The 18,894-nt window shown below is 32.9% G+C and overlaps 1 protein-coding gene across 1 annotated transcript; it reads right to left on the reverse strand.

The window, feature by feature from the left end:
• Window positions 1-606: 606 nt before the first annotated feature.
• Window positions 607-18,720, reverse strand: LOC132757020 (zinc finger protein 37-like). The gene is made up of 7 exons (XM_060748195.1): window positions 18,522-18,720; window positions 12,502-12,603; window positions 11,179-12,193; window positions 10,328-10,455; window positions 7,941-8,143; window positions 5,871-6,026; window positions 607-4,885 (listed from the first exon to the last, which is right to left on the reverse strand). The coding sequence occupies exons 2-7, from the start codon at window positions 12,587-12,589 to the stop codon at window positions 4,487-4,489; spliced, it is 1,989 nt and encodes a 662-aa protein (XP_060604178.1). The 5' UTR covers window positions 12,590-12,603; window positions 18,522-18,720; the 3' UTR covers window positions 607-4,486.
• Between the last annotated feature and the right edge of the window lie 174 nt (window positions 18,721-18,894).

Below are 18,894 nucleotides of genomic sequence, written 5' to 3' on the forward strand. Positions count from 1 at the left end.
CAATAGTAAAATTGAAATATGAACAAAATGCCACTCCATATTGTTCATGCATATAGAAATGGACAATCATGTTGTAAAATCAATTTAGCCACCTGTAAAGTTATCAAAGGATTCAGATTTCTGAACAAACTATTCAACATTCTCACAAATGGATAGCTAAGTGGTTTTCTTCCCCTAATGGTCTTTTAGCTATGTTAAAGATTTACCTTAACAAAAGCGTAAGAGACTGAAAAGCATAAAAGAAGATTGGCTGTTACATATGTTTTGATATAATTCTATATGTTATAATAGAATGCTAAAGCCCCTCATTTTAGTGAAACATAATTAAGTATTTTTGTTCTCCTGCTCTATTTACCATTACATGGACCCTAAACCTAATCTAGGGGTGCATATAAATTTGTTAGTATTTAGAGATACTTCATTAGATATGCACAATCTCAGAACTCTCTTTGAGCCCTGTTTGAAAGACAGACACTTTTGATAATAAAAAGCAATTTAATAAAATTTTGTAAAAAACGCAACCAAAGTCCCCGAATAAAACATAAAGTGACAATTTAAACTCAATATTCAGTTTTTTCCATTCATTGTGGTGAAACCCTTTGAGTGAACAAATAAGATGTAACCGTTATTAAAATGACATAAAGAGACAAAAAAATCAGAGCTCTCTTTTCTCTCCACTATGAAGGGGAAGAAGTAAATGACATTTTTGAAACATTAAAAACCTGGGGTAACTACAAACAACAAAAACTATGTAGACAGAATACTTTTCCTTCAAAGAAAAAATCAGAATTTTAAAATTTTAAAAAATGTTTACAGACACAATAGGAAGCTGATGAAAACATTGATATATTCCTCATATGATTGAAACAATTAGGCCTGAACTGCAAAGTTTGGAACACAGAGAAATTACATTACAAATCATTCAAAACTGCATACCAAAATGACTGCATCTCAAGGCACTGCACAATTACCTGACATTGGACAATTTCGTTAAAGAAGCAAGAACACTAGAATTATCGGACTAACCAGCATCTAAAATTGAAAATCAAGCAAAACATAACTCCGTAAATGTTATGACAACATTACTAGGAGAAAAACAAACAAATAAGTAGGTAATGACCTGACCACATCAGTAAGAAAAACAACATTAAGATACTGCGGTTATGAATATCCTCATAAATCGGGAACATTCCCAACCAGTGGGGTAAAACATGCACATTTTGCTCAAAGAAAAAACCAGTCTGAAGCAGTATAACTCTCAAAGATAAAAGGATAAAAGATTTCACATACAAACTGAATGATAATTCTCAAAGTAAAGTGATAATGAAAAAAATGACAGTGAAAATGAAATATATGGACCCTCTGTAAATTACATGCAATTGCAAAGACTGAACTTGAACGTTTATATCAACAATTGCAAAATCAAAGCATTAATAGCCACAAGATCATCAATAAATGTAATTAATGAAAAAAACCACATCCTTCAAAGCTTCAATAAAGTAATGTTGACTGACAGGCGGAAGGTTAATACAATAGACCTCCCACATATCCTGTTTGCTCTTTGTTTGATATATATGCATGGGATGAAATGGAACTTTGTAGATGGTACATAAATGAAATACATTAACAAACTAAAAGTGGTATCATTTCCTCAAGATCAGTATCGTTGAAACAAAATATGTTTAAGATAAGAACTTATAAGTTTTAAGTCTACTATAACAGGAAAATGAATACCAACTCTGTTTAAAAAAGATTTGTTCAATTAAGGTAAATCATTATGGTTAATACATGTATAAAGTTCAACATATACACAGTAACAACTAACATATGATAAAATCTAAATGTGCAACCACATAAAGTTAAGAATCTCATATATCTTGTAACAGTTCTTTAGCCTCAGTGGACATATGAAATTTCTATAATATATATATCAAGGAAGATTACATAATTTGAAGGTTATCTCAAAAACTCACTTGGCCCTGAAATAACATAAATTGTGGCCTTAAAAAATAGCCAAATAATTTTAAGTTTTTAACTGTGCCAATGCCACTTAAAACCAACCAAGAAATAAATATTCAAAATTTAAAATATTTGTAAAAGCACATCTTATAAGATAAATACATTGTATCTATTATACATTCATATATTACATTAATATGACCAATTTCTACATATATATACAGTAAAATCCAATAACAAACTCATTGGGACATTCAAATCTGTTCCTTATATCCAGAGTTTCTTGTAAGCATATAGCGAATTAGTTCCTTTTATCAGGAGTTTTTATAGCAAACAGATTTACATATAACAAACTGATTGTTTACCATCATTCTTTATTTTGAAGAGCATTTGATTTGGGTTCTCCATTGTTTACTCCCTTTCTCATTTTGTCGTAAAATACCATATTTTGTTTCTAAACTCGGTGCTTTTCGTTTTCTTTCCATCATAAAGAATATTTTTCCTTCCTTTTTATAATGAACATTTATTATATTTGAACTAAGACTTTTACTTATGAAAGAAATAGATTTCATTTCATTTCAGTCAAACATACTTTGTACTTTTTCAATGGATTTTTCTCATTGTTTGTTTGTTTCATTTTATGCCTTTTCCCCAACAGTATTTCAGTCATATAGGCGGGTAGTTTCCTAACCATCGATATGGAGTTACACCAGTACTAGACTACCTTCCTCTGTGCTTAACTACCAAAGCATCTCCCAGGGATCGATCCCACGCCAAAGAGGTAACTGGATTATAAGTCATCGACTGTAACCCCTCGACCATGGAGGTGGGTTCTTCTCAAGAAATAGCATAACCCCTCGACCATGGAGGTGGGTTCTTCTCAAGAAATAGCATGAGTATATATATGTATTTTGAAATCCGATTATAAATGATCATAGTTTTTTCCTCGTGAAAAAAGAAAAACTATTAAAGAAAAGAAATAATGGAATAAAATGAATAATCTTTTTATCTTGTTGACAAGAACTCATGCAATAGAACTGCTATACAAAATTTTAATAGCTGTATTGAAGTACATACAACAATAAACTGTACAGTTTAAACGCAAATTATAAAATGCCAGTTTAAACAAAAGTAGAAAATGCAGGTTCTATTGACAGACAGCCGATATTTGTGAGTTCATAATAAACGCGTAATTTTCTGTACTTTAACTTAATTGGGGCTAAACAATGAGTTCTTTATGAGCGATAATTCCTTATAACTGTGTTCGCTATAACCGTATATCTTTATAATAATTAAAGAAGGGAAAAATTCGGGCCCCAAAAAAGAGTGTCCCTTATAACCAGAAGTTTGCAATAACCATGTCCGCTATTAGTGAAGTTTACTGTACATGTATGTGTTATATATCAGATAAACCAGATGAACAATCTTTGATCTCTTACATATCTGGAAAAAAATCAGTAATAGCAAAATATGTTCAGATATTTACATGTATAGGTCAGGATATAGTTTCAATTCTAACATATATTATTCCCCTAATAAAAACACAGGACAGTCAAATGCATTATCACTAGATACAAAATGTAAATACACTGCACAAAAAGGAATGCTTACAGGTCATATGTGCTTAAAAAAATTGTTATATAGATTGGTAAATAACATTCCAGTAAAAGATACAAATGGGTATCAAATATATAACTATGAGAATGATTACAAAGCACTGGTATGAATTAACTCATTAATGTTGAAAATGTTTTTTCTGTAATTTAAAGAAACTAAAATTCAAAATATACTATGATTCTAAATTATACGAAATGTATGGAAATCAAATAACTAAAAAAACTCTTAATACTTTTGGTCAATTGATGTCAAAATATTTAATATTAAACTCTAAATATTCTTTTAAACTCATTCAATTGATGACATATCCCTATTAAGAAGCACTGCTCTAGCGTAATATTTTAAAATCATGACACAAATTTGTAAAATTTGGGAGCATAACTCTGCCAATCTAAAATAAATTTGTGTCAAAATATCCAGGTGTGTGTAACTACTCTTAGAAACTTTTAAGACTCTGACAGTTATAACTTTTGTTACAAGTGGCACAAACCTGTCTACTGACAGTGTAACAGTGGGATGAACCAGGGCAAATTGGCAAAAAATGGGCCTCCCACCCCATGTGGTGATGGTATAATAACATCCACTTAAAAGCATTTTAATGAATAACAGTAGACATGTGAAATATTGTAAAAATAACAGGAATATGATATTAACATGAGAATAAAAATATATAAGAAACACTAACATGGTTAACAATCAGCATTACATACATGAAAAATATTTCATTCTATCACTATATAATTATGTTCAATGTAAATTAGTAAAATCAGTCAAGATACATATGCATTTATATGTGCTTAAAATATAATGCTTTATAAGTAAATAATTAACGTAAATCATAACTATAAATTGATATTTGAATCATAGGCTCTGTTGAAAATTATATAAAAAGTAGCACAATGCTTGTATTTTACATTCTAGGCATCATATAACCATATCTGTCAATATGTTCCGACGGAGGCTGTGAATGAAGTGGGCCAGATTCCACCTGCTGCATTGGTCTTGTTCCTGGGACTGACTTGGTCAGATCATGGTCAAGTGTAGAATGATTGAGTGCATTAGTCATATCCTGTTGGGACGTTAGATGAGCTATTGAGCCAGGTACATCATGGTGCGAGGTGGGCTGTGTTAGCGCGTTCGACAACATAGCTGGCATGGACTGTGAGGGTTGATGTGATGTCATGATATGCTGTGATGGCGGAGATGAAGGTTGCTGGTGTGAATCTGTCTGAATGTTTGGTGGCTCATTTTTATGAGTTTGCATGTGTGTTCGCAGTAAAACATTCTGCTTGTATCCTTGTCCACAAATCTGTAAAATACAAATGAGCTGCGTCATGACAAAACCAACATAATGCGTTTGCAACCAGCATGGATCCAGACCAGCCTGCGCATCTGCGCAGTCTGATCAGGATCCATGCTGTTCGCTATCAGTTTCTCTACTTGTAAAAGGGTTGTTAAGCGAACAGCATGGATCCTGATCAGACTGCACGGATGCGCAGGCTGGTCTGGATCCATGCTGGTCGCAAACGCACTATGTTGGTTTTGTTGTGACACGGCTCAAATACAGTTTAACTCTCCAAAAATAATCCTTACTGACTGAAATTCAAAAATGGACATGTCAGTTTTACAATTTTTGGAACTACATGTATACGTTAACAATTTTAAGATGTCAGTATGAAAATTTGAAGCTGATCAGCCAACAGTGTAAAGTATAGTCAGACTTTGTAGCAAGGGCTAACCATTGCTGATTTCTGCAGGTTAAGGGTTAAAAAAACCCATATTAATAAAGGGTTAAAATGCTAAATTTTTGGTTGTTGCAATTCTGCCATACAGATATTTTACTCCAGGTACAAGTAGCTTCCTGGATTAACCATGATAGTGCTGTATGTTGTTGCTTCATTAATGCTTATACCCATGTTGTCTACACAGAGGCAAAGATTTTAACCATGACAAGCTGTTTTGATTGTACAATTAAATGCTGTTTGATTTTTTGAAGAACATACAAAGTTGCAACAACAAAACTCAGTACATCTCTCTTGGAGACAAAAATATCTACTGAACAGCAAAACATCATTAAAATTATGAGAATGAAAGAACTGATCAGTAAAGTTAAGTTGTGATGCAAAACACTTTTCATAGTGCTAAATAAAAAGTTTTCTCTACATTCCAAGAATGAACAGATATAGCACTGGACGATCTATGTTAGTGATCTTCTACGACATTTGACCTTTAACTGATGAAAAACAATGCTTATTACAATATATAAGTAATATTTTATATGAGAGAAAATTTACATGGCATTTGTATGGTGTTTCTCCAGTGTGTTGTCTGATATGTGTCACCATGTTACACTTCTTTATAAACCCTTTACCACAATACTGACATGTAAACCTCTTCTCCTGATTGTGTATACGAATATGATCCTTCAACGCATTGTGAGCTTTAAATTTCTGAAAATAACATTGGTATAAACATAAAATGTCCTGATGGGAAGAATTTTTCCAAGGTGATTGTTTTTACCCTTGACATACTATATTTTTCCCCCAAAAATATTGTATTCTTTTCAATTTAGAATTGTGTTTTATTGAATTTACTGTTTTCAATGTCAAAATACTGTTATTTAGCAAACACTTCATGTACGACTACCAGGCATGTTGATATGCAGACAGACTTATACTGGTAGAGTAGGTTCCTTATATCCACTATTAGTCATAGGTTAATTTGCAACAAGTTTAACAGATACTATGATGACAAAATGATTATTTACATTGATACATTAATTAATACATAGAGGATATTTGTTTGTTTGTGTGTAAGATGAAATTTTATTTCATCGAGTGGGCTTTAAAAACAGTATTCTCACGAGTGGCGTAGCCACGAGTGAGAATACTGTTTTTAAAGTTCACGAGATGAAATAAAATTAAATCTTACACAACAAACAAACAAATTTTCTTTTTATTTTATGCTAAAAAACAAGTTAAAACGAAATTTCCATAATATAAATGTAAATATTAAAATCTGTTTTCCCCATTGAGAGCCCCTTTTAGTCGGAATTTCTCATTAAAAACAAGAAGTCTTGAGCTGTAAAATAAGTCCGACAATCAACGTTAAATGACAGTGATATTATTTATTTTGTTAAAAAAATATGAATGATCGCTTGTTTTAATAATAAAAACAAACAATTCTTGTAGGAGAAAAATTCCAACCATCCATCCATATTTCTGTAACTTACTGCGTATTTATATTAGACCTGGCTTTGTTAAATGTAAGCGGCAGCCATTTTTTAAAGTTGTGTATTTCACGGGAGGAAAATAATTGTGTTTTATTCAGAGGGATATCATTTGGATTTGTTAGTCATACACCTTTTTAAAAGAAAGAAAACATATTTGAGGATTGAAACAGACAAAAAATAAGTGTTGACAGATGTGAAAACATTCAGAAAAGGAGCTTGGAAAATGGAAAACTTGGAAGCTTGCTCGGAACGCTGGGTGGTTTAATTGTTCTACGAGGTGAGAGCTGTCATTGCTTTTCAATTTTTCATAAAGCGTACAGCAGTTATTGCTCGTAGGATACTTTAATGTGCCCAAATGTCATCAAGAGCAGTTTGCATGTGGAAGGAATGTATTTGTCAGACTGTAAAAATGAAACAAAAAATTTAGAGATGAAATTTGGTGATTGGAATTTGAATGAATAGAAGTAAGTTTTCTTCTTTTTATTACTTTTGACGTTTAAGTTGATTATCAATTTCAGCTTTGCGTTTTCTTTAAACAGCCTGATATTGTCAGAAGTGTCAGCAAAAATAAAATTGAGGTACCACATGGGGAAAATCTTAAAAAAGTAGTTTCGTCATTGAAAAAAGTGAAATTATATTTTGATAATTTTCACTGTGAAATTATCAAATATAATTTTCACGGATAAATCAGTAATCCACTGAAAAGCATAAAATAAATGCAATAAATTACTGACAACTTATCAAAACCAGCTCTTGCATCATTTTTGTTGATCAACAATGAAAATGGGATGATTATTAATTCTTTGGTTTTACTCCAAATTCAACATACTTTTGGTCATATCTTTGTGGTCAATCCACCAAACTGGCTGTCCAGTCATTTACTTAACTCTTTCAAGTTAACTAACAGTAATGACCAAATTCTCCAGAAATGACTGACGACTTATCCAACATGTTTGTCATAACCAAAAGTGAGAGACAAGTAAACATTAGACTCAGTGTTTGAGATCAAACATCACAGATAAATTACGCCTTGCTCAAGAATCAAACCAGCCACCCCTGCATTACAAATCCAATGCTCTCCGTATTTAGCTAAGCAATTATGCTTGTAAGTAAATAATGTAATAAAACCTACCATTCCGCAGATATCACAGCTAAACTTCCTCTCTCCAGTATGTACCAACATATGTTTGGTAAGTGTATTAGAGTGCATGAACTTCATACCACATGTATGACAAACAAAAGGCTTCTCTCCTGTATGTTTTCTCATATGTACATTCAAATTTGTGTTACGTGGAAATCTTTTCCCACAAATTTCACAAGGGAATGGTCTGATATCTGAAACAGACAAAATGTTTCAATGTATCTTAAATTTAAACATTTACCGGTACACTCCTGAATTTGTGTATTGGGCTTGCTTCACTTTTAATTGGGAAAAGATCATAAGTAAAAACAGGATTGCAGCATTCAGATGCTCAATTTGATCCACAATGAGTATAGAGCTTGTTTGGGTAAATACTGATCATATAGACTTGAAATTACGATTGTAAGCTTTCAAACATTTAAAGCTGCATGCCTCCAGATGAGTCAAAATATTTCGATAAAATCAAACGTAAAATGGTTCAAGATTCCAGTAATATTTTACATGTTATGTGCAGTTTGTGACTGATTTTTAAGCATTTACAACTATATTTCTACTGCGTTACTAATGCAGTAAGGGCTATTTATGCATATTTTGACCACTTTTTGGTAATTTACATGGCTTGTAAGTGCCATTGATATTATGTAAATGGCTTCCTTTGGGTTATTTCACAATATTATACATTTTCAAAATTTTCTTGAAAATTAGCATGAATCTGGAGGCGTGTTGCTTTTAATTTATTATCATTAAAATCAGGATTTTTTTTTTAAATAAAATTAGTTTATGTCAAGAGAAAACAAAACTTCTCACATCCACTGTATTCAAACAAACTATAACTATAGAACTAGCTTTTATCTTTAATCTGAAACTAATACAAGTAAATAGACCAATGGCCAGCATTTATCAATAAAAACTAGAACTATCACTAAATGTGATTAATACCCCCACAAGACTGCTTCGAAAATGAGGATGTTACTAGTAACAGAATACCTTGTAAAAGAATTGAAATATAGAGTTATGGTTGTGGGCAATTAAAGATAGTTGTGGTTCTTGTATGTTGCATTTCCTTTCAATGTGGTTGGCCTTTGATGAAGTTTTATTGAGTCCAGAAAGACAAGGAAAAGGAACAAAGGGCAATAACTCTATAAATACTAAGATGGAGTTATAGTTCTTGTGCACTGCACTTCCTCTTATTGTGCTTGACCATGGTATGAAGTTGTTTTGAATTCCAACCAGTACCTTTTAAGTTATGCTCCGGACAAGGAAAAGTATCAAAGGGCAGTAACTCTGTATTTTGTCAAAACGGAGTTATGGCTCTTGTGCACTGCACATCCTTTTAATGTCCTTGACAACTGTATGAAGTTGTATTGAATTCCAAACAGTAGTTTTCAAGTTATGCTCTGGACAAGGGAAAGTAACAAAGGACAATAACTCTGTAATTAGTCAAGATGGAGTTATGGTTCTTGTGCACTGCACTTCCTCTCAATGTGCTTGACCATTGTTTGAAGTTATATTGAATTCCAACTAGTAGTTTTCAAGTTATGCTCCGGACAAAAAAGCAATGGAAAAATAACAATGGGCAGTAACTCTGTAATTAGTCAAGACGGAGTTATGGTTCTTGTGCACTGCACTACCGCTGATTGTGCTTGACCATTGTATGAAGCTGTTTTGAATTCCAAACAATAGTTTTCATGTCATGCTCTGGACAAGGAATAGTAACAAAGGGCAGTAACTCTGTAATAAGTCAAGATGGAATTTTGGTTCTTGAGCACTGCACTTCCTCTCAATGTGCTTGACCATTGTATGAAGTTATAATGAATTTTCACAATAAGTCTTTAAGTTATGGTTCAGACAAAAGAATGCAATGGAAAAGTAACAAAGGGCAATAACTCTGTAATTTCTTTAGATAGAGTTATGGTTCTTGTGCAATGCACTTCTCCTTATTGTGTTTGACAATTGTATGAAGTTGTTTTTAATTCCAACCAGTAGTTTTCAAGTTATGCCCCGGACAAGGAAAAGTAACAAAGGGCAATAACTCTGTAATTAGTCAAGATAGAATTATGGTTCTTGTGCACTGCACTTCCTCTCAATGTACTTGACCATTGTATGTAGTTATATTGAATTCCAACCATTAGTCTTCAAGTTATGCTCCGGACATGGAAAATGCAACGGACATCTGGACCGACCAACCGACCGACCACCGGGTGACTCCTATATACCCGGTCCCCCCCCCACCCCAACTTCGTTTTTGGGGGTATAATAAATCAGCAACAAAAAACAGATAACACCGTCTCATTGTCTTTAACAGTTAAATCTTATACTGTAAGTTTTTATTTCCCTTTTGGAATCCTTAATAAAACATTATATGATTTGTTACTTACCTAAACAAATTTTTATATGACCTTTCAAATTCTGACGGCACTTAAACACACGCCCACAGTTTTCACACATGTGATCAAAATTAGGGTTATGTCGTCTGCTAACATGTAAACTCAACTGACTCCTACTCCTAAAAACAATAAAATCAAATACGTATGTTAAAAGATCACATTTTGATTAATTTGAAAAAAATAATCAGACAAAGTTTTATGTAAATTAAAAAGTCTTTTCCATTTCAAAACTACAAATTTTCATATACCTAATTATGAACCAAGTCACAAAGAAAAATAAATTTCAATATGTGATATATGATGAATAAAATCATATACCAATAAATAATTGTCAATACATGTTTTGTTTTATTTGGCTTCTTCAGTTGACTTATAAATAACAAAGGAAATACAGTCATATACACTCATTTAACAAACAAGATCTTAAGGAATTTCAAATTTCAATTTCATCATTGAAAAAGCTACTCAAATTCAAACAGAACAAATAGAAAACCTACCGTAAAATTCCTATTAAATGCCCCCGGGGGCTAAACATTTTCCAAAAGGGGGGCTATTATTACAACACGTTTTTCCTAAATCCAAAAATCATTGAAAATACATTTAGTGTAACATGGGTTGGTAATAACATTAAAATGTGTTAAGATTTTAAAGTTCATGTGATACATTTTTGTGTTTACTATGAAATAAAATGGATTCTGAAGGATTTGAATAAAATTACGGATTTATTAAAGAGTTCACCACTCATGAGCAGATTTTTTTCCATATCAAAAAGCCTGGGGGGGGGCTTTTATTAGGGGAGGGGCGTTTATTAGGAATTTTACGGTATACATAAATAGATTTACCTAAAGTAAGTTCCGCAATCTTTGCATTCAAACATTTTTTCACCTGTATGCATAGTTATGTGATCTTGAAGATTTTGTGTTGATGACAAATGTTTTTTACATATATGACACTCATACTTCTCACGAAGATGAATTTTCCGATGTTTCGATATTTCTGCTTCAGTAACAAACGCTTCATCACAATATCTACATTTATAATTCTTTTCTAGAGGATGTTCTTGAAGGCAATGGCGTTTTACATGTAAGCTGTTTTGGAAATACTTGTTACAATATTTACATTGTATAGGAGGTTTTTTTGTTTCTAAATAATCTTCCTTCTTGACCTTTCTTTTTCTATTTTTTATTGCATCTTTTTTATTTGACTTTAATATCTGTTTTTTCCTTGCTCCTTTTTGTTTTCTCTCCTTCACCTTATTCTTTAATGATTTAGAATTTAAACTTTTCATATTCTTTATCATGTTTTTAACTAATTTGTTGGTGTTGTCAATATCTTTCTGACCCTCAGAGGATACATATTCATCATCATTAGAATCCGGGAACCAAGGATTGGATCCCTCATCTGTATCTCCTGAATAAGGATCATCCGGTGTCAATATTGGAACTTTCACATCATTGTCTAAACCTTCATTTTTGGAAATTTCACCATTATCAACATTTAGCTGGGACTCAGATGTCTCTACCTTAACAGTAACAGACACCTCATCATCTCCTACCTCGCTTTCCATTTCTGTGTAATCCTGTCTGTTCAAGGTATCTGTCAGAATTTCCTCAGTTTGAGTCTCTGTGCATACAAGGTTAAATGTCTTACCAACACACTCCAAATCAGTTTGAGTTTCATGGCAAGTGGTGTCATATTTCGGGAAAGCTGTACGTGTACGATGATCATAATGGTACGAGCCTCCAGGTGTGTGCAGCTGAAGATGTTCATGTAGCTGCCAAATCATTGGATACAAAGCAGAACATCCTCCACAGTGAAACATGCAGTCAACACCATAAGGTAATGAGGATCTTAGATCTGTAAAGTATGTTAAAATAATGAAAAAAATGTCATATTACATGTACTGTACAAGTGGTTAATTTTGCGGCGTGGAAATATTTGTGAATTGAAATTATTCGCAGATATTTGATCACGCAAAAATAATTCCTTCTAAGGCAAACTTTCTTCTATCATTTGAACACGTTGAAGAAGAAATAGAATATATATACATGTAGCAGTAAAAATATTCAAATATATATATAACATGGCATCATATATAATTTTTGATGGCCACGCTAAAAGTAAGTACACTTATTTATGTTTACAGAATAAAAGTGTATATATACCTTGAGCTACTTCATTCTGATAAGCTGTTCTTGGTGCTGGTATTGGAAGCCTCCAATCTAATCTATATCCAGCTTGACTTGGATCCATTAATGCTGCCTTCACTAAAGAAAATATATATAATGCTTAAAATTGAGCACAAAATTAATCTAATTAAACAAATTGGTGTCAATCTGCCACCAAATTACGCCTGTCAAATTAAAATGCTCAGTGTTATAATAGTAAGCACTTGGATCACAATCTCTCAATGCATGATGACTGAATGATCAGTACTGTACTCACATTAAAAAATATATTAACTGACCTATGACCTATGTGTATGACCTTAAACTTGGTCAAATTGACCTGAATAGACTCACTGCGGGAATAAAAATATTTTGGTTTATTCCAAGTTAATCAGGGAGTACAAACCCTAACAGTCACAGCTCAATATGATGACTAATCTATTGTGTCCAGTAGTGCTCTGTGAAGCTATAACTGTTTGTTTTTTTTAGGGATGGCAACAAATACCAAAATCAATACTCGAGTACTCGGTCATTGTTCCGATCGAGTACTCGGTTACTCGGATAATTTCCAACGATATTTAAAGTTTTATCACACAATATTAACACCCCCTGCATGCTACTTTCGTTTTCTATTTTAATTCATAGAATTCGTAACTATAAATAGAACTGCAAGAAATACATATATAAATAAAAACATAAGAAATGTCAATGACAGCATTAATCATATACCTACAAATTTTTCTCCTTAAAATACAGGATGAACTTGAAGCGCAAATATGCTTCAACGAATAGAAAATTCCATATTATGTTAGTGACAAATGCGGTACCTGCCAGACTATTTTTGACGTTGGTTCTGATCTTAGCTGTGTATAAACGTAGCATTTGAAAACGGAAACCAAAATTATAAAAGGCGTGGCCGCTTTTGCAAAAATTACGTATTCATCCGTCGGTCATAAATTTATTTCTTGACAGCTACATTTCTGTCATTTTCTGAATTTTTTTATAGAAGTGTAGTATAATGAAAATCATTTATAATTTAGACGAAAATGTATATAATAAAAGGAAAATTATGTTGCAGTAGCTTTTACAGCCTATGCATTTTTCTACTCACAATGTTGGAAAATTGATATTTCGCTCGACCTTCGGTCTCGCGAGATATCAATTTTTCCACCGCTGCTCGTAGCAAAATACAAAGCTACAACATAATAGTCCATAACTATTTACGTTTTTTATAATAAATAAGTTTCGACTACAAACTGTCTAATATTTAAAGGTGATTAAATATCATAAGACGACCGAATGCATAAACGACACAGGACTGTGTTCAATCCCATACGCGTGTCAAACTGCTGATCGCCTCGTTTTTACAATATCATTTTCACACCTCTGCAAGGATGTTTTGATTGAATTTTACAAGTATTTATACATATACGAATTTCCGAACTAATCTTTTTAAATCGCAAAAAAAGTAGAAATTAAATATTTTTTCCGAGTAATCGAATATCAATTTTGATAACCGATATTCGGACGTTCGACCGAGTACTCGGTTAAACGGTTACACGTTGCCATCCCTAGTTTTTTTTTGTTTCATTTTACGCCTTTTCCCAACAGTATTTCAGTCATATAATAGGCGGGTAGTTTCCTAACCATCGTTTCTGGAGAGTTACACCAGTACTAGACTACCTTCCTCCGTGCTAAACTACCAAAGCATCTCCCGGGGATCAAACCCACGCCAGAGAGGTAACTGGATTAGAAGTCATCGACTCTAACCCCTCGACCACGGAGGCGGTCAGCTATAATAATAACTGTAAAAGCTTTTTTGTACCAGGGAATAATTTTGGGAAAACACACATTAGTCAAGTTCCAGATAACATCTATTTTGTTCGGATTTTTTTTTTTGTTATGCATAGGTCTTTACATAACACACCACACTAGTCTTGTCAACAAAATATATATCCTTGCCTAACATAAACTACAATCAAATACATTCAAATATGTGTAAAACAATCATCATGTTAATATGCATTTATAGGTCAATAGCTGATTGTATAAATAGTCATTTTAGTCAAGTACATTTATACAGTACAACAATAATAGAACTTTTATGCTTAATAAGTAATTGTAGTCATTTATTAACATCATTAGTCTTTGTCAATGTGCATCTCAAAAGATATTGTGGGTTAGTTATTTGTTGAGGTTTTTTACAAATTCTATTTCTTTTATGTGTTATCATTTAAAATGCCTTTGTTGAATGCATATAGTTACTAGTCCTTTGTTAATTGTGTTATCAAATCAGAATTAGCTTATGTTATGTTATTATTGTTTTGTTTAAAACCAGGGATTTTTTTTGGCTTATTTTATAGCCGTTATTGGGTCATATTCCCAATTGAAAATAGTATATTTTTTTCCCAATCCACAGGAAAATATTCCCAATTGAAAGTTACAAAAATATAAATATTGAACAAGAAACATGGCAATGCCACGAAACCAGGTTTTCAATTATCACCATTGTAGATAAATATGTTGTAGTTGAAATACAAATACAAGCAACAAACACTGTAACTATGTGCAATGTAAGTCATGATTAATGAATTTTCTATTTTTAGTAACTGTAACCTTGACCCTAGGAGGCCAAAAAGCCATCCCAAATGAGGTCTTCATAAAAACTTGCTTTACCACAAATTTCATAAAAATATCTTATTCCAAACAAGTTATTGACCGACAACCTATTTTCTATTTTTAGTAACAGTGACCTGACTGGAAACAGATTTTCTATTTTTAGCAACAATGACCATGACTCTACAGGGCCCAAAAGCAGGCAGATGAGCTGGCAGGCATGCAACAACCTAGATAGTTTCTGTTTTATAACTAAATAAAAATTGTTGTGATTAATAGGATATATTACACTAATAATTAAATTTTATGGAAAAACAAAGGGCCATAATAAGGTAAAAGGTAAAAACTTATCCAATCATAAAACCCTGACAATACACAGCAGGGCACTTGAAGATAAAGCTAATCTGTGAAAATTTGAACAAAATCCTTTGAGAAATGTAGAAGCAGTTGGGCAACAGAAGAAATTGTTCACTATATACTCTATATAAGGGAAAAAATCAAAGGGCCATAATTAAGTCAAAAATTATCCAATCACAAAAACCCAACAATATGCATCAGGGCACTAGATGACAAAGCCTCTGTGAAAGTTTGAACAAAATCACTTGAGAAATGTAGGAGGAGTTGCGCACAGAAGAAATTATTCACTATATATTCTGTATAAGGAAAAAAAACAAAGGGCCATAATTAGGTCAAAAATTATCCAATCACAAAACCCCAACAGTATGCCTCAGGACACTTGATGACAAAGCTTCTGTGAAAGTTTGAACAAAATCCTTTGAGAAATGTAGGAGGAGTTGCGCACAGAAGAAATTGTTCACTATATATTCTGTATAAGGAAAAAAAACAAAGGGCCATAATTAGGTCAAAAATTATCCAATCACAAAACCCCAACAGTATGCATCAGGACACTTGATGACAAAGCTTCTGTGAAAGTTTGAACAAAATCCTTTGAGAAATTTAGGAGAAGTTGCGCACAGAAGAAATTGTTCACTATATATTCTATATAAGGGAAAAAAACAAAGGGCCATAATTAGGTCAAATGTTATCCAATCACAAAACCCTGACAATATGCACCAGGGCACTTGATGACAAAGCTTCTGTGAAAGTTTGGTCAAAATCCGTTGAGAAATGTAGGAGGAGTTGCGCACAGAAGAAATTGTTTACGCCCGCCCGCCCGCCGACATACCTCAATCTAATAACCAGATTTTTCCTTCGGAAAACCTGGGTTAATAAAGAATTCTAAAATCTTTGAAAATAAGGGCTTCTTCACTGTAATAGTGTTTAAATGTTTGAAGAAGCCATCCTAGGCAGTGATTGCTTGCATACATTTAATCACTGCAAAATTTCAGTCATGCATTTTTCCCCAATTTTTAACAAAATATCGCTGAAATTCCCAATTCCATGGGTATGGGTTATGTTCCCAAAATCCTGGAAAAAATCCCTGGTTTATGTACATTTAATGTACTGATATTTTATGTAATTGTATGCCTGAGAAGGCCCATGATTGGTAATAAAACATTATTCTATTCTATTCTATTCTAAACTAGGCATAAAATAAACTCGATTGGTGATACACAGTTACTGCCTATAATTGACTGCAATTTACACATTTACAATGTATGTGACATGATATGCAGCTCCATTGGACATACAGCCTATGTCATTCACTGGTGTGAAGGATGTTCGAGCAAATATGTAGAAATCTGTTATTGGCCTTCCTGACCTTGAACCACTGACCCCTAACTCAATTGAAAGGAAAAACATCTTCCAACAAAATATGAAAAACATCATTCCATAAATAAAGGTTATATGGGCAAAAGTGGAAAAAAATCTATTTTCAGCACTGGTGACCTTGACCCAACTGACCCCTAACTCAATCCAAAGGAAGAAGACCATGCATGTTATCATCCTACCAAATACAAAAAAAAACATGTCAAAAAATAATGGCTGTATAAACAAATGCCTAGAAATCTATTTTTTTGCATCCTTGACCCACTGACCCCTACCTCAATCAAAAAAATATATCAATATCATGTAAGTTTTCTCCCTACCAACTATGAAATACACCTGTCAATAAAAAAAACTATGTGAAAGTGAAAAAATCTATTTTTAGCACTGATGACCTTGACCCACTGACCCCAACTCCATCCAAAGGAAGAATACCATGCAAGGTATCTTCCTACCAAATATGAAATACATTTGTCAGTAAATAAAGGCTGTATGAGCAAAAGTGTAAAAACCTATTTTTAACACTGGTGACCTTGACCCAACTGACCCCTAACTCCATCTGAAGAAAAACAAGAGCCGGTTGAACTGGGTGATGCTCCTCGAATATGTTTTGGACAAAGAAAAGTATACCTCTTGTAGTGCCAGAGTTATGTCCCAGACAAAGTTCAAAGTGCAAAAATGAACAAATGGCAATAACTCCAAAATTAGGCAAGACAGAGTTACAGTTCTTTTGACCTGCACTTCTGCTCAATTAGATCTAATCTATCTACCTACAAAGTTTCATATTGATATCTCTTATAGTTTAAGATTTATATCTAGGACAAAGTTTAAAATATAAATATGAACAAAGGGCAATAACTCCAAAATTTAACAAAGGGTAATAACTCCAAAATTACGCAAGACAGAGTTACGGTTCTTCTGCACTGCATATCTACAAAATAAGATCTGTCTACCTACAAGGTTTCAGGGGTTCTGTTTTCTAAACCGTCTGCCCAAATTAACCCGTAAAGGTCAATCTCGTAATCAGGTGGTCAAACATTTTGCAATATGGCAGCCAAATGCTGATATTTTTTACCTGTCCGAAGGTATCAGGTAGTTTATGTTCGTGATAAGTTTTTTATGTGTCCATCCTTGGCTTATCAACTGATTATACATAGTTATATCAAGGTATGCTTCACTTTACTTTATGGCATGTTCGATGAATGAATATGAGCATGTCAAATTCCTGGCACGATTATTGGTGGACACGCCTTACAGGTCTGTCTTCAGCGTTCACGTCATGTCATAGTATATAAACGGGTACGCTGAAGACCTTAAGCTAATCTATGGGTGAATTTTTGACTTTGTGAATGGGGCCCTATTTCAGACTCAAAACTGTGTAAAACAGATTATAGCATAAAACATGTGTTTACTTATATTAAAATCATTCAAAATGTGACCGATTTGGTAATGGCCGATATGACTGGGCCGAAAGGTCTTGGGCCGAAAAGACTAGAAATCATCCGGACAACCCCTACTAGACGAACTTTGCTCAGTTTCAAAGTTCATATTTGATACACGCTGGATATGTAAATATGCTCATTAAATGATGAATGAGATAGTTTAAGCATATGAAATAGCAAATAAAAATAAATAAATCAGTAAAACTGCCTAAAAATCACATTAAAACGTACAGATTAGCAAGAATACTGGACTTTAGTGGCTCAGTTAAAACAAAATGTGACTGTATTTTATATCCTTGTCGTCTCGAATATAAGTGGAGTGCACAGACGGAAATGTCTTTCAAATGTAACTACTGTAGAAATGATATCAAGACTCTTGAAATATATATGTTTGGTTAAAAATAATTCAGTTTCAATAATTATAGGCAACAGTAAAAAAAACTATGGTATAAAAGAAATATCCAGTTACAGTAAAGATACGGTGAATTGCACGGGTTTTAACTAACCAGCTTTTAAAGCTAGCATTATTTTGTATTCGTACAGAAAATTTAGCTTTTTATTCTTGGCACATTTTAATTAAACTTTGCTGAATGTAATATCACCC

This window comes from Ruditapes philippinarum, unplaced genomic scaffold (genome assembly GCF_026571515.1).
Source record: "Ruditapes philippinarum isolate M1 unplaced genomic scaffold, ASM2657151v2 ctg114_1_1_1_1, whole genome shotgun sequence".
Classification (NCBI taxonomy): Eukaryota; Metazoa; Mollusca; class Bivalvia; order Venerida; family Veneridae; genus Ruditapes; species Ruditapes philippinarum.

Excerpts from the sequence above, each read along its gene's own strand:
- LOC132757020 (XM_060748195.1), bottom strand. The coding sequence starts at position 12,589 with ATGGATCCAAGTCAAGCTGGATATAGATTAGATTGGAGGCTTCCAATA. Across the intron at positions 12,194-12,501 it reads TCAGAATGAAGTAGCTCAAG|ATCTAAGATCCTCATTACCT; the intron begins GTATATATACAC and ends CATACTTTACAG. Across the intron at positions 6,027-7,940 it reads GCTGTGATATCTGCGGAATG|AAATTTAAAGCTCACAATGC; the intron begins GTAGGTTTTATT and ends TGTTATTTTCAG.